The sequence below is a fragment of the Pseudonaja textilis genome, chromosome 8, assembly GCF_049901715.1.
Source record: "Pseudonaja textilis isolate UNSWEBS1 chromosome 8, rPseTex1.2, whole genome shotgun sequence".
Classification (NCBI taxonomy): Eukaryota; Metazoa; Chordata; class Lepidosauria; order Squamata; family Elapidae; genus Pseudonaja; species Pseudonaja textilis.
The window spans coordinates 32,031,907-32,048,991 of NC_141997.1; the positions used below are offsets into that span (position 1 = coordinate 32,031,907).

General features: G+C 39.7%; 1 protein-coding gene across 2 annotated transcripts in view; it reads right to left on the bottom strand.

The window, feature by feature from the left end:
- Nucleotides 1-2,817: 2,817 nt before the first annotated feature.
- The window catches only part of GPC6 (glypican 6), a 900,996-nt gene continuing 886,728 nt past the window's right edge, over nt 2,818-17,085 (bottom strand). For both annotated transcript variants that reach the window (XM_026708353.2, XM_087937990.1), the window contains 3 exons: nt 15,195-15,331; nt 11,850-12,025; nt 2,818-8,684 (listed from right to left, as the gene is read on the bottom strand). In XM_026708353.2, coding sequence (XP_026564138.1) covers nt 8,482-8,684; nt 11,850-12,025; nt 15,195-15,331 — 516 coding nt within the window. In that variant the 3' untranslated portion in view covers nt 2,818-8,481. The remainder of the gene's footprint in view (nt 8,685-11,849; nt 12,026-15,194; nt 15,332-17,085) is intronic.

Genomic DNA, 17,085 nt, shown 5'->3' on the forward strand with positions numbered 1-17,085 from the left:
GGATTTAGCTGCCAGTTCAATGTTACAGCAAGTCAGTAGAATTGTAGGAAAAGGAGAATGCCTAATAGTTGGTCTAACTAAAGAAACTGCAAAAGCATGTTTTGCTATTTGTTTTTAGTGACCAATGGATTTGGAATTTCAGGTGTTTCTCCCCCATAAAAAAAGAGCCAGAAACTGTGATTTGTTCTTAGCTTCTGATCTGTCAACAGCTAGGAATCTCAGTTTGCACAAGCTTGGAAACTTTGGAAGTGGACCCTCCAAAATTATTACAGTATATGTTGCACGTGAGAAGAAAATTAATTAATTACGCTATGAAATATTAACAGACCAATTTCATGGGAAGCAATCATATTAATACTAATGAATGAATTGTGATTTGAATTTAAATTACCCCAAATTCTACTTCAGTGACTTCATTTTTGTCTTGTCCCTTTCTCATCTAAGGCTCTCACTTTTAGGAAAATGGCCACAGGCATTTGTTTCACAAGCCAAATGCAGCCCTTGTATTGCCTGAAAGAGTTTAGTCTCACTTGTGGATAGAAAAAGTCAAGTAACTGTGAATCCCCAGAAATCATTAATGTGATGCTGGATGGAATTCTAGATCAGGGTTTCTCAGTTCCAGCAACTTCAAAATGTGTGAACTTCAACTCCCAGAATTCGTCAACTTCTAAAAATTGCTGAGATTTTTTTAAAAGTAAAAATTGGGAAACTAGAAAAATGTGGGATATAAAGCATCACCACCACCTGATGGATTTGTAACTGGCTGACAAACTATATTCAATGAGTAGTCCTTAACGGTACTACATCTATATGGAGGAAAGTAAGCAGTGGGGTACCACAAGGTTCTGTCTTAGGTAGGGGTGGGATCCTACCAGTTTGCAGCTATTTGTTGTTAACATTCTAAGCAGTTCAGAGAACCGGTTGTTAGAAGAAATTACTGGCCTAATCCTGTAAGGAAGGCAGGTAGGAAACATTCTGGTGTTGCTGGGACAATATGGCGGAATATTGCAGCAAAGTTCAGATTTGCAAGCATTGAATCCATGGCTCTTGGAGTGATCTCTCTGCCTCATACCCCCCCACCTTTCCAGTCCCTGGTATTTTGCTGGGTATCTGCATTGCTGAAGGCATTTTTTCCTTGAAACTGGGTAGTCATTGACAGCAGATGGGCAGGTGGGGTCTATGGCAGGAGATAGCAAAGACCCATCTCTGGGAAGATTTAATACTCTTCCAATATCTCTTCTCGAGTGGAAATTTCAGGATATTCCATCTGGGAAAAAAAAAAGACTTTTTGTGAAGAAGTTATTAAAACTTCAAGCTTTGTTGCTCTTATAGCAAGGATGTCCAGTTACAACTCCCTGTCTAGGCCACCCCAAATTAATGTTATCTGCAGATATTATTGTCCAACAGGTTGTGATGTTCTCCTCCTTAATGTAGCTAAGCTTTTCTCTACCATTGCTAAAATATCTTGTGTTGTGATGGGTTTTATAATTAGAAGGTATTTTCATTTTTTTCTTATTTTGCATAGGTTAATGACAGAATAATGTTTATCATTCAAACCAATAAATTCGGGGGAAATCAACAGCAAACTAACAATCTTTGTTTCCTATCAGATTTCCAGAGGGAAAACCAAACATTAGCATCTTCTCAACTTCTTTCTTGATTTCAGCCTAAACCTGCTGCAAATGATAGTCCAGGCATGAGTACATTTCTTTAAAACTGTAGATTAATGAGGAAAAGTTATCCCCATTAAAGTCTATAGAGATTCTATCTTCATGTTGAAATATTAATTTCCTCCTTTCCTTCTTCTCTCACATCCTTCCTTCCCACTTTTTAAAATGTGCATCGTACTTTTGAGCTTTCTGCAATTCCCTATTTTGCTTATTTTAACCTTTAAACCATTGAAGAAATCTTCCTGAGAGCTAGTGCCAAAGAGGTTTTGGGGATGTCTCATTAATATGATACCAAGCACAGATTCTCAGAAGGAGCAATTCTATACATTGTATTATTAGATTTTAAAGGGGGTGTGTGTATAAAAATGGCATCATGCTGAATCCTTCAGTAGTTCTGTTTTAATTTAATGTATTCCATGATTTGTAACACTTGGTTTCACTTCCTTACACTCTCCATCAAAATATGCTGTGCAGGGCTGATTAACAAATTAGATTATACATTCTAAGAGAGCTTGTTGTTAATTTAATTGAAACCTAATTGTGACTTCATTAACACCTTCTAATTCCCTGCCCCATTAATACTTAAGGTTATTCCAGATATCAAGCAACCCAAAACAAGAGAAAAAAAAAACCCCAAACCAAAAACAAAGCATGCATTTGAAAGTAAATTCCATCTGGTTCTACAGAACCTGCATCTGTTTTACAGGCTACCTGTTCTCCTTTTGCCCTGGCCCTCTGGAACAGGCAACCATCCAGAGATGCAAATGGCTCCCATCAGTAGTGGGATTCAAAAATTTTTACTACTGGTTCTGTGGGCATGGCTTGGTGGGCATGGCGTGGCTTGGTGGGCATGGCATGGCTTGGTGAGCGTGACAGGGGAAGGATACTGCAAAATCTCATTCCCATCCCACTCCTGGGGGAAAATTACTGCAAAATCCCATTTCCTCCCCACCCCACTAACCTGCTTTCCAGCTCCGTTCTCCTGTTCAGGGCAACAAAAGAAGACCCAGCCGATCAGCTGAGACTCGGGAGGCAGAGAACAGATGGGGGCGGGGCCAGTCAGAGGTGGGATTTGCCGGTTGTCCAAACTAGTCAAAATTTCTGCTACCGGTTCTCCAGAACCCGTCAGAACCTGCTGAATACCACCTTTGGCTCCCATATCACCTTTTGGAATATTCTCCCAGACCTCAGGGAGAATGGAGGGGATGCTAACGCTTGTAAGACTTTTGTATTGTTTTGTATGGATTTCTTCCTGGACATGTAGCATTTGTTTCTTTGTTTTATGGTTCTGATTTTTTTAAATTATTACTATGTAAAGCAGTCAAGAGTCAGTTAGAGTTGAACCTTTATGTAATTCATGTAATGAAGGAAGGATAGATGCTGGATGCAGATAGGTATTCAAGGAATTGCACCGTTTTGGGGGCATCTTCATCCCAAATCAATTGGGATTTACAATACAACATAAATTCTGGGCTCAACTATGTTGGTACATTGAGGGCTATCTGTATCCATGCAGGTGAGGACTGGCTGGGAGGGGAGGGGTGAGTAGAGGCTGGTGAGGCACTCCTCGAGATGAGTGACACTGAGTTGGCCAAATCAACCCCGTCACATGACCAAGTTGGCCATGCCCACCCAGCTGGTCATTAGGTACATTATATTAGTGGTCCACGGGATTTAAAATTATGAATTTTATGGTCCCTGAGTGCCAAAAGGTTGGTGACCCCTGCTATAGAAGCTGTTCTTTATTTAACGAAGTGATAGCACCACGCAGCAATGAGATATGAAGAATTGCAGGCTGATCTACATTTGTTTTTTGGAAGTGTGATTGTGACTAGTCACTGCATGGGTAACAGACCCCAAAGTCTCTGAAGAAACGAACCGAAGAATTCTCCAAGTATAACATCAATTTCTCACCGAGAACTGTGTTCTCCTACTCATCTACTAAAAACTTTAGATTTTAAGACTCCCCAAAAATTTATCTTGGAGACCCCCTTTTCCCAGGAGATTTTGCCTATTCAGCCTGAAATATTTAAGAGTGTCTGCTGAGCTTCTGCCCTTACCAGGAGCTACACCAACCAGAGCAAGCTTTCTTAGAGAACATTTCTTTCTTAGAAACCAATATAGGTATTATTTGTTGTACTGGACCATCAACAGCAAGGGACTTTGTTTTTTGCATTGTAACCCAGCAATATCTAAGTGTTTCTGAAATACAACTAACTATAAGCCAGGTAAAGAAAAACACATCAAATGATATAGAATACTTGTGTTTAAGAAGCACCAGGTTTTTACATTTTTATTTCCTAATTCTGAAATTCAACACACTTGGTAAATTTAATAGCTCTTTCATATTCCAAGGCAATGTGACACATGAGAAAAAGACAATTTAACCTCTAGGGGGGTATTTGAGAGCCTTGTGAACATCTTACACAAAGCTGTCGTGATACCTGCTGTGAAGAAGTAAACAGAGAAATATGATGGGACTAATTCATTCTTGATTTTAACTCACATGGTAATTCACACAGTCAAGACGGTTAAATGGAGACATGCTATCTGAGTTTGGTGTTATTTAACAACACCCATCAGTATCAGCTCTGGTTTGGAAGATGGAACCATGATTACTGCTTAGCCCTCTGCATTTTCATCAGAGCTGTCTCTCTGGGCTGATCTTTCTCAGAACCAAATATTCTTTTGGAAAAGCCCAGGCTGTGCCTGCTACCCTCAAGTTAAATCAGCCATGGGAAACCAAGTGTACAATGAGATCACATGTTTTGTTCAAATTTGGGCCAAATCTTTAATGGAGAGACACAACAACCATTTCAGCAAGCTGAACCCCAATTAAGAAGCATCAGTGACAATGAGGACAGAATGGTACTCGGGGTACCATGAGTAACCATATAACTGCATAACCAGAGACAGCTCAGGATCGATCCAAACAGGAGCAGTTCCTCACACCCCACTTTCCAGGTGTTCAATTTAAACGATATAAAAAGAGCTGTTCAAGCAGCTGTTTTTCAGACATGTTTAATATGCCTGCTGGGAATTAGAAGAGCTACATTTCAGGAGAGAATAGCTTGAGGAAGGCTCAAGTATATATGTATATATCTTAAAAATTGGGTAACTTCAGAAAACAAAAAGTATTGCAAGAAATATTGGAATGTGGAAACTTAATTTTCCCCCTTAATCTTGAGAAAAGTGAATGTGGTTAATTAATCAGAGGAGATGCCTGCTCAGAAAATATCAGCAAAGCGTCTGTGGATACAAATGTGAATAGATGGTGCTACAATGGGCAGATTCCACATGTTTGCAATTATTTTCCCCGTAGTTGACTTTTAGCATCTTTTAGATCAGCGTTTCATTTATTTTAAGATCTGTGGACTTCAACTCCCAGAATTTCACAGTGAGCACAATTCAAGGCAGCTATGTGATTGACATTTTCTCTCCTAGCACAAGGTTGGCTCACCAATATCTGGGTCTTTGCAAGTGGCTACCACTGTCTGAAATCTAAACCTTTGTGTGGCTAGCCTGACCCTGATTAGAACTCAGATGGGAGACCACTATGCCACAAGGACAGCACAGAAGAGGACAATGGCAAACTACTTCTATCTCTTTTCCCTAGAAAACTTCATGATGTCTAGCTTGACTAGAGGCAGTGGTAGGATTCAAATGATTTAACAACCGCTTCTTTGCCCTAATGATTTCTTCCAACAACCAGTTCACCAAACTGCTCAGAAAGTTAACAACCAGTTCTCCCGAAGTGGTGCGAACTGGCTGAATCCCACCATTGACTAGAGGGTACAGCTTTTGAAGAGCTGAAAATCATGGATTGTGGCAGGAAGGTTTTTGTTCTCTTGTATGGCAGGTTGGGCAGAAATCAGCTCTGGACTTACTAATTATTCCCTAGGAGGTTTACAAGAAACTGGTTTCTAATTCCCAAATGTTCAGAATGTAGCAATTACATTGCTCCTTACCTTCGCTATTGCCCAAAGGAAGAAAACTGGGAGGAACCTAGAGTAGAATTTTGAGTAGAAGGGAAATGAGACCGGTACAATTCTGATTATTTAAAGAAATTCCTACTTCAGGCTTCCTGGTATCAAAGTGCATCTCTAAGTGGTTTGGCTAATGAATCTCACAGACAAGCCTGAAATATGCCCATCAGGATTGCATAAGAGTAGATTACAGGTCATGTTATCCAGACACATCCTTCAGATATTTTAACTCTTCTGCAGTTAATTAACTTTAAAGAAAAGTACATAAGAGTACAATCATCATTACCAAGTCAAGCTGTTCCGTATATTCTCATGTCTGTATCCCACAGATTTTCACAAATGCATGAATTTGGAGTTTGCCCTGCAAGGGGCTTCCATGGACAGTTTGCCAAAAAAATCAAGGTAGTGATTGCAACCATGTGGTCAAAGTCCCCCCACCCGCCTTTTTTGCATGAATATATATATATATATCATACTTGACTTTTTTGGGCACCTTGTCTGTCCATGTGGAACATGCAAACCCACAAAGAGTCTCCAAGATTACTCCAGATCGATACCTTAACAGGACCAAAGGTGGAAATTATCAAATGTATGGGGAATACAGGTAATCCTAGTTTAGCGACCACAATTGAGACTAGCAATTAAGTGAAGTGATTTCTAAACGAAACCGCAATTGCACTTATGATCTTTATTTCAGCTTCCTTTGCTTTACAGACCTCCAAAGATGATAAATAGGAGAATTGCAATGTTACTTTTTTCATCAGAGTAACAGCAGTTGCTGTTCAAGGCAGATGCTAAGCAAGGACTTCCTGTATTTGAATTGTATTTAATTAACTTATTTTAAGGAAAATGTGATTAAAACTATTTTTCCCCCGTCCCTTCAGAACTGGGCTCTGTATATGTCCTCTGTGTATGCCGTTCCGTGACATCATACCATTGAAAGACCAAATGCAGATTGCAGACCTGAAAAAAAAAAAAGATTGCGTATTCCTGCCATAAAGAAATCCTGTTTGACTTTTGCACTTATCAATAGTGAAAGGATGACATTTACCCAAGCAACACATACACACAAAAAGCTGGTTGACAAAACATTTTCCCCCTACAAAGATGTGTCAACCCTGAGCTTGTAATTAAGAAGTTAAAATCTGTGATTTTTATATATATATTTGTATTTATATTCATATATATAAAAATAGATGGCCGTACTAAGACTAAAAAAGTGAAAGAAATTCGGAGTGTCAGTACTATATATATATTATATATGTATATAGAGAGATATTTGTGTGAGTGCGTGCACATGTAGAAGTGTCAATAGTTCAGCAAGAGAATTCCCTTTCGATACAATAAACAATAGGAAGAAAGTCGCTTCTATGAAAAGTGAAGATATCGATCCAATTACTATTATGGGCTGTTTTTAAATTGGCCATTTGGGTATGTTGAATAGCACGGGTTCAAGAGTTCAATTCTGTTCAGGGTCAAAAGTGAAAGTAAGAAAGATTACTGTATATAAGAAATTTGTGTGTGTGTGGTGGGGATTGACAGTCTGTCTAATGTTTCAAATTAAATTCAAGGACTGTGAAAAAGTTATTGTGGATGGGTAGTGTTAGGGGACAAGGGGGGTCTGCAGAGGTTTGTTAAAAATGCCAAGATTGGGGTACAGCCATGTGATTGAAGCCTCACCCTTTTTATGAGCCATGGTGGCGCAGTGGTTAGAATGCAGTACTGCAGGCTACTTATGCTGACTGTCAGCTGCCTGGAATTTGGCAGTTCAAATCTCACCAGGCTCAAGGTTGACTCAGTCTTCCATCCTTCCAAGGTGGATAAAATGAGGAGACGAATTGTTGGGGGCAATAGGCTGACTCTGTAAACCGCTTAGAGAGGGCTGTAAAAAGCACTGTGAAGCGGTATATGAGTCTAAGTTGTTATTATGCAAAATCCATAAACACAGTAGGCCTCTGAAAAGAGGAGAACTTTCAGTTACATGATTATGGCTGCCATTTTGACATTTTTGATACCAACCTGCAGATGCCCCTATCGGCACTCTTGTGCCTATGTTGTAACATTTAGGTCAAACCAACTGCAACAAAAGCCTTAGTTGGCAAACACAAACTGCTGAGAGCAAAGGAATGGGAGGGTGCTACTCTTGTTCTCAGAAAGTGTCCTATTTTTGCTTCCAACCTCTCTGCCAATTCTTCCATTTACAGTTAAGAATAAACATAGTTACACCTGCATTACAAAAAGAAGAAAAACCACACCCCACCAAACTCCCAAGATATTCTCTCAGTGACTAACATCATTTTGGTGATTTGAAGTGCAATACAGAAGTATCCTAGATAAGAAGGCTTGGCTTTCCTGTGTGTGTGCATATGTACGTGCTTATTATTCGGCCTTGGAATAGCTTTATTTTCAACATGTTTCTTCTTCCCATTCTCTTTTTCTGTCTAATGGGGAAAAAAAAGAAAGAAATAAAAATAAAAGCCCATGTCAGGTCCCCTAAATCTCCTTCCCACCCTGCCTTTTGCTTTCCAAAGCATAAAAGCAAATCATATTCTGAAAAGTCTTCTAGAATAAAAGTGTGAGAGAAGAAATCGCTGAGAAGCAGACATCGCCTTCCTCAGATGGAAATCAGAAGAGGCTCTTCTAGGGCCCGGCACTCTTTGTGAAAGTGCCAAGCCGGGCAGGGCGCAGAGCCGCTTCTTTCTGGTAGAAAACCGTAAGGGTTGGTGGTGTGGTCCATTGTCTGAGGGCATCAGAAAAGGAGCAAATTGGCTGTTCTGTTCTTTTTTCAATAGCTAAAAGGCAGTCAGGGCTGACCGGAGCCAGGATTATCTGCAGTGTCTTTGCAGGAGAAAGACCGTAAGAAGGAGGAAGCCCGTGAGGATGGATGGACAGGGCTGGCTGGCTGAAGAGTCCACTTCCCTCCTGTCTGAGTCAATGAGAGGAGTTTCTGTGGTGATGAATTCAAATTCTGTTGGACAAATATCATCCGTACAGCCGCTTCCACTACCGGAGCCACTAGTCTCCTCACCTGTAGGATCAGGGAGAGAAAGAGAGAAATCAGGGAAGAGCTTTAGTGAACACTTCAGTTCGGTTTCAAGCTGTACACTGAGAATGGAGTAACTCCAGGTGACTTTCATTGTCTGAGAACTACTGCCTGATGGGTCTGAGTGTACCAGTTGGTGGATTGTCAGCTTCCAGGAGGGCTGGTTCAGAACTCCTTCCCAGGACCTCATAGTAGGTCCAGCATTGACCATAAGGCAGGGATGTTACATGTGGAAGAAGGATCTGCCAGGGTCACAGCTGAAAGCCAAATCTGGCTCTAAGTTTTGCCTCAGTTTAACTTCCCAATAAGCAACTAAATCAGTGGTGGGATTCAAAAAGGTTTACCACCGGTTCGGCGGGCATGGCTTGGTGGGCGCGCTTTGCGCATGTGCACACAATTTGCGTGCGTGCGCATGACAAATATGCACTTTGTGCAGATGCAGAGGTGTTCCAACTTTACATTACATTACATTTACAGTGAGTGGGAACATTCCAAAGTGAATGTTCCAACTCACCTCCTGCAAACCTGAACTCTCCTGGTTGCTTCAACCGCTGCCACGCGGCACTCTGCTGTGCCGCACAAAGCAGCTGTACTTCAAAAGCAGAGGATTGAGGTGAGTATGGAAGCCCAGGCAGGCGGGTGGGCCCAACTGCAGAGCGGTGAAGACAACTGGTTTGGTCTCTGGTGCTCATCGCTACTACCGGCTCAGCAGAACCAGGCAGAACCGGTAGAATACCACCACTGAACTAAGTTTGGAAGATCATTTAAAAGCAGTTTATTAGGGTACCCTGATAAAGGGGGGGTCTCTCTATATAAAAGGGAAAGAGAACCTCGAGTCCCATGTGTCCCTCCTTATTATACTTAACAAAGAAAATGCAAGAGGGAAGATGATTGGACAGAATGAAAGTAACCTCCCCTTTGCATAGGAAAACAGCTACATGTAGTCAAATATGTTACATATTTGCATCTCATAATTACCACACATGTTCATTAAAATTAGGTCTGACGTCAGAAGGGGCTTAATTGTAAGGAAGTTGTACTAACAAACTTTTCTTATCTGGAGCTAGTCTCCAGCTTATCAGTTTAGGAATGTTAAAGCTAATAAATCTGAGCATCGTTTTAAAAGAGAGAAAATAAATCAAATTAAAATACAAGGTAACTATGTTAGTTAACCAATAACAAAACCCATGTTATTTGCCCCTCATAATGGAGGCACTCTCAAAAGGCCACACATTGAAGCAAACATAAGGACCGAATTATTTAATTTGAATTTTTGAAAAATATACAGCTGCCTTTTTAAGACACTTCAGTGGGAAGACTTGTCAATAAAGCTACTCAGTGGATACAAATTATTAAAATACCCCTTGAGCCATAAGGCTGGGCCCACAGAAATAACAGAATTGAAATAGCAAACTGAAAATCTATTAGCAAATTGCAACCTGGATATTTCCACAAATGTAGTGAGAAGTACAGCCAGGGGTGGGATTCAAATTTCTTAACAACCGGTTCTGTGGGCATGGCCTAATTTGTGGATGTGGCTTGGTGGCCACGTGACTGGGTAAGCATGGCTTGTATGTAAATATTGATGTAAATATTGATTTGTTTTATTAAAAAAAGCAACTTTTACCCAAACCAGGCAAAGCTGGCAGGCAGATTAAGTTGCTCACAGAATCACAGATTCATTTAGGGATCTACCATTCTGCAATCTGCTACCTGAGTCTGCACTGAAAAATAGAAGCTTCAGTCCCAAGCAAGGTTCAGCTTTGTTTTTAGATTAGCTAGAAAGCAAGAAATCCAATGATTTCCTGCTTTCTAGCTAATCTAAATCTCCCAGCAGAGCTGATAGTTGGAACAGCTGATGGTTGGAAAATAAAAGGAAAAATAGCAACTTACTAAAAATTAGGCTAACGCAGAGAAATTGGATGGCACACATGCCAGGTAAAGAGTGAGTGGGCAGGGTGGGGCGAGGCAGCCAGCCAGTGGTATGATTTGCCGGTTCTCCGAACTGGGCAGAATCATAACAACCGGTTCTATAGAACTGGACTGACCAGGTAGAATCCCATCCCTGGGTATAGCAGTGTTTTTACAGATGTTCTTAGCCGGATTTACTGAAAAATAACTTTTTCTTTTTTTTCCAGAGGGACATTTATTTATTAATATTTCATTTAAAACAAGTTATTTGGTCTTTGCACACAGGAGGGCTGTATATTAAAAAAAATTCAACACAGTATAATAATGCTAGAAAAATGAATAAAATATCTAATAACAATAAGCCAGCATTCCTCCTAGATAATGCACCTGTGTATGGTTTGCCAGATAGGACAGCACTCCAGAGGGTTAAAGTCATTGCCCAGAAGATCATTGGTTGCCCTCTCCCCTCTTTGGAAGAGCTTTATAGCTCCCGCTGCCTTAAGAAAGTTCAAAACATTCTCAAAGATCCATCTCATCCTGGGAACCCTTTATAAAAGAACTATTACCATCTTGCAGACGGTACAGGACAATAAAAATAAGGACAAATAGACTGAAAAACAGCTTCGATCCCAGGGCAATAGCTCTGTTGAATTCTACTGTATAGTGCAATATCAATGCAATATCAGGGTTTTTCAATTCAATGTATAGAATGTGAAGGATGTATTTGTGTTTTATTTTTATAGTCATAATATACACTGAAGATGGTATTTAATTTTGTTGTACGAGGTGCAATGACAGTAAACTAAACTAAACTAAAAAAAATAATACAGGTAGTCCTTGACTTACAACAGTTCATTTAGTGACTGTTCAAAGTTACAAGTTATGACCTTTTTTACACATTATGACCATTGCAGCACCCACAATACTCTTCATTCAGAGTTTGTGGGAAACAAACTGAATAGTATTGTAAGCCCTGAAGTTGGCTTAATACCGTTAAAAAACTGGAGCAGTGTACCTGATTAGATTAATATGGAAAACCCTTTTTCCCACCTCCATTTATGATATGACCTTACTTACTCTGCCCAATGGCCCACTCACAGTGGTTGTCTAACCACCAAAAGCAATTACAGCACTGGATACAGGAAGAAGACAGCCATTAATTTCAGCGTAGAGTGCTACTAGCGTTAGAAGTCAGAAAGCAAGATTGCAGCAGAGAAAAGTGCCTACATAATGTCTTACTTGTGTCCTGAAAGTTCACATCATTTCCATTGTATGCATTTTTTAGTTTGTTGGTCATTACTCTTAGCGCCATAATTTGCTGTCTTATGTAGGTATCAGGCCGGGTGATGTCCACATCAACCTCAGGATTATTAATCTGATTGGTGAGTCCATCATTCATGATCTCAGGTAGATACCTGTACACCAGAATGGAGAATAAGGACACATCATTGTAATGCTTACACTTCCATGGCATTATTCACGGAGACAAGGACATTCATCCATGATATAATCATTCATCTTTTGTGATAAATATGCTTACAGGATCATTTACTCATTCTGTGGTGTCTTATGTTTCGGGGAGGGGTGTCTTCCTAGAATGGACGGAAACAAATAGTTCCCTTTTCCAAAAATAAAATCACTGTATTTCCTGAGTAACCATGGCTCAAAATTTGAAAATTCCTGAATGGTCTATTCTACCAAGAAAGATTTTTATTAATTATCTATCTATCTATCTATCTATCTATCTATCTATCTATCTATCTATCTATCTATCTATCTATCTATCTATCTATCTATCTATCTATCTATCTATCTATCTATCTATCATCTATCTAATCTATCTAGTCAAGAGCTTACAATATAACAGAAACAAGAACAAACATAAGTTTAAATACAAGAAATAGGAACTAATAATTGGAGACAATAGGGACGGAAGGCACGATTGTGCGCTTATGCACTATCCAAGATAGATGGAAGAGAATATTTTCATGCAATACCTGTTTATATTTTAAAGAAATGATTTACTGTTATTTATACTGGTGTGCAATGGTATTAACTTTGTTAACTTTGCATAAAAGAAGCAAATAATTTCATACTAAAAATCGGCACGACTTACTTCTATGCTCTTCTTTATGCTGCCCTGTTGGAATAACCAGGAATTAAGAGCCCCAGGTTTTATTAAGAGAAGGTAAATGAAACTTTGGTCCCAATGAAATAGATGACCCTTGAATATTTGAGAGCTACTGGTTTCATAAGAATTAAGTACATACATTTGGAAAATAATTCTCTAGCTAATGGAACAACATCTCATTTAAAGGACAAATCAGAAGAAAGTAACACCCTCTTTTTTCTGTATCTATGAACAGTTCCTAATATAATATGCAACACTCCAAAATGAAGCATGAAACAGAGGTGGTATTCAGCAGGTTCTGACCAATTCTGGAGAACTAGTAGCGGAAGTTTTGAGTAGTTTGGAGAAGAGGTAAATAGCACCTCTGACTGGCCCCGCCCCCATCTATTGTCTGCCTCCTGAGTCCCAGCTGATTGGCTGGGTCTTCTTTTGTTGCCCTGCACAGGAGAACGGAGCTGGAAAGCAGGTTAGTGGGGTGGGGAGGGAATAGGATTTTGCAGTAACCTTCCCCTGGAGTGGGGTGGGATTGGAGATTTTACAGTATCCTTCCCCTGCCACACCCAGCAGGCCATGCCCACCAAGCTACGCCCTTAAGCTTGCTTATTGGATTTCCCTTCTGATTTGAATATATTAAAAAAGTGTTGTAATATTTTTATATGTTTACCATGAGGAAGAATAGAATAGTAACCGCATACTTTCTGGGATTACTCACAATTGATGATGTTTTTATAGCAAAAGTAAAAAACGACTAGTGATCCATAGATCCATATTGTTAACCACGTTCTCCCAAAATGCGCATAAATTTATAGAAAGAAAAAAAAGCATCGAGGAGCTTCATCTTCTTTTGGTATCTTTTTTTTTTAAACAACCCTCTCCTTTCTGTCTGACTTGGGTTAAAGTAAGAAATTGGTCAAGCCTTCTCAGCATAGGCCAGTGGTGGGATTTAACATTTTTTACTACTGGTTCTGTGGACTTGGCTTGGTGGGCGTGGCTTGCTGGTCATGGCAGGGGAAGGTTACTGTAAAATCCCATTCCCTCTCCACCCCACTAACCTGCTTTCCAGCTCCGTTCTCCTGTGCAGGGCAACAAAAGAAGTCCCAGCCGATCAGCTGGGACTCGGGAGGCAGAGAATAGATGGGGGAGGGGCCAGTCAGAGGTGGAATTTCTGTGCCAGAAGAGAGAATGTTCTTTCTGCGCCAACTCAGAAAGCTCAAACTGCCCAAGGAGCTGCTGATCCAGTTCTACAGAGGAATTGTTGAGTCTGTCATCTGGGCCTCTATATCTCTCTGGTTTGGTTTTACAACCCAACAAGACAGACACAGACTCCAGAGAGTAATTAGGATTGCAGAAAAAACAATTACTACCAACCTGCCTTCAGTCAAGGATCTGTATACTGCATGAATCAAAAAGAGGGCTGTGAAAATATTTACAGACCCCTCACATCCCGGACATAAACTGTTTCAACTCCTTCCCTCAAAACGATGCTAGAGAGCACTGCACATCAGAATAACTAGACACAAGAACAGTTTTTCCCCAAACGCCATCACTCTGCTAAATAAATAATTCCCTCAACATTGTTCAACCATTTACAAAGTCTGCACTACTATTACTATTAATCTTCTCATCACCCCTTATCACCCATCCCCTCCCACTTGTGACTGTATGACTGTAACTTTCTCACTTGTAACCTTACGATTTATATGGATTGTTTCCTAGTATGATTTGATTGCTTATTGTACCCTATGGCTATTATTAAGTATTGTACCTGATGATTCTTGACGAATGCATCTTTTCTTTTACGTATACAGAGAGCATTTGCACAAAGACAAATTCCTTGTGTGTCCAATCACACTTGGCCAATAAAGAATTCTAATTCTAATTCTATTTGCTGGTTCTCCGAACTACTCAAAATTTCTGCTACTGGTTCTCCAGAACTGGTCAGAACGTGCTGAATACCACCTCTGGCATAGGCCTATAGTAGTCTTTTCATTTTACTCTTCATTCACACGTACAAACATATGCCCACAGAGGAATTTAACCCAACATATTGTTTAAAAGATGTAAGTTATAAGTTGTAAGGAGATGTAAGCTGCCTAGAGTAACTTGATAGTGAGACGGGTAATATTTATGTTTAATAAATATAATATGCATGGGTGTTTTTTTTATTTAGACAAATCATATACTCACAATGTTATAAATTTATTATGGTAATCGGCATGAGTTTTTACACTGATACTCTGCCCAAGTTCAAGAATTTGGAATTTCTGGCATTTGTATGCATTTTTTCAAATTATTCCAATTACAATGGAGAGAGATAGCTTTAGTTAGTTCTGGACAAAGAATGCCAGTCCTTTTCGTGTCCATTTGGCAAAGGGTTGCAATGCAGAGCAAAGACACTGCATGGGAGTTCCATTAATAAACATTGTTTTTATATATATATTTTTCTCACTTACTTAGCTTTGGTGTGTCCATTCCAACAATCCTCTTCATTAGACATGCCAGCAGTCACTGTTTCTTCCTTGCAGATAGTGTAGGGTAACGTAGACCAGAACTTTTTGGAAAGCTTTAGTTTTTCTTTAATGTCAATTACCTAATTGCAAGAGAAAGGGAAGGTATTGGGTTAAAAAAATCGGTAAAGCCCATTTCTGAATAATAGTATTGTGGTAGTAACAAAGAGCTCAATAAATATAGTGTATGTACTAGGATCGGGAAGGAGTGGTGCGGTGGCCTAGAGGTGAAGCTCTCACCTCATAATCAGGAGGCTGTGAGTTCGATCCTAGGTAGAGGCAGATATTTCTCTCTCTGGGCACAATTGGAATATATCTGCTGAGCAAAACTCCGCATTGGTGACAGGAAGAGCATCCAGCCATTCAAACACTCTGCTAGCTCCATTCAGTTGCCCAGACTCCACCCTACATGGGATTATGTTAAATGATCAGGGTCAGGCTACAGGATAAAGGCCTATGGCCAAGCAGGCTGGGATCCTTGAATGACATATCTGCAACAACCCAGGATATGCTAGGTTGGCCCTACAGTGACAATTAGCAAACGCTCATGCACACGCAGCTTGGCTTGCACAAGTTGAGTGGTGTCTGCACGTACCTGCATGCCATCTTGTTGCTCGTGCAAGTTGAGCTGCGCACTTGTATGCACTGGCCCTGCTGCTTGCGCCATCCAATTTCCCTCTACCCACTCCCACTGGGGACACCAACCTGCTTTAAGATGCATCTCTCTATATGTGGAACAACACCATCCTTCTCCCTTCTTGAACTTGCATTCTTGTAGGAATACTTTTTCTGTTTCTTTTAAGAAACATTTAACTCTTCACATCTTCAACTGCTAAATGTCCCAATTTTTACCAATAAATTTGGGTATAAGATAAATATCCATAATCTGGTATTTGCTGATATCAAACCCTGGGTGGGTAGATATTAAACACTTGTGAAATGCATAGTATCCCACTCAGGCTAGGAGACACCACTGGCTGCCAAAACTGAATATCTCCCTACATATATTGTATGTAAACACATTCCACAACAACTGAACAGTGACTATGACTTCACTAAAGCATTGTCATCCCTACGAGGCTACATTTTTGCTCTTATTCATTCCAGAAATGGATTTGTCACCATCGTGAAATTACCACACCCACAACTACTTTAATAGCTCTAGAATTGAGCTATTAGAAGGGCCTCTGTATCGTTTTAATGCATATCATTGCTTGCTGATTCTTATCTATCTTTTTACTTGCAAGACACAAGAAGATGCAAATAGAAACCATGGAAGAATTCAAGTTCTGATCAAGATTTTTGCATGGCTCTCCAAAATCTGTATATTTTCTGGGTTTAACTGCATTAAACGCAGCGATTAATGCAGAAATTTGAAGTTGCCTTACTTATTATTACTGATTTTTCTGTAATATGTAATGAGAACCAGTTTGATCTAGTGATTAATGCATCAGACTAGAAAAATCAGGTGAGAATTCTGACCTAAGCATGAAAGCTCACTGGGTAATTTTGGGCCAGTCATTTTCTCTAAGCCCACCCCGCCACATGGGATTCTTGTGGGAAAAATAGGAGGAAGAAAGAAGATTATATCATGAATGTATTTTGCAAACTCATGCCTTTTGAATTTTTAAAAGTATAACTTTTAACAAATTTCATTTTATTCTTTTTTTTTAAAAAAAACAATGTTACTTATAAAGGCGGGTTAAACATCTAATGTAATAAATAAATATATAGAACTTCAACATTAGGCATTTCTGAAACTGCTGGATAATGGTCTGTATATAAAGATTACCATGAAGATAAAAGTTAGACAGAACTAAAGAAAAAACAGAAATTT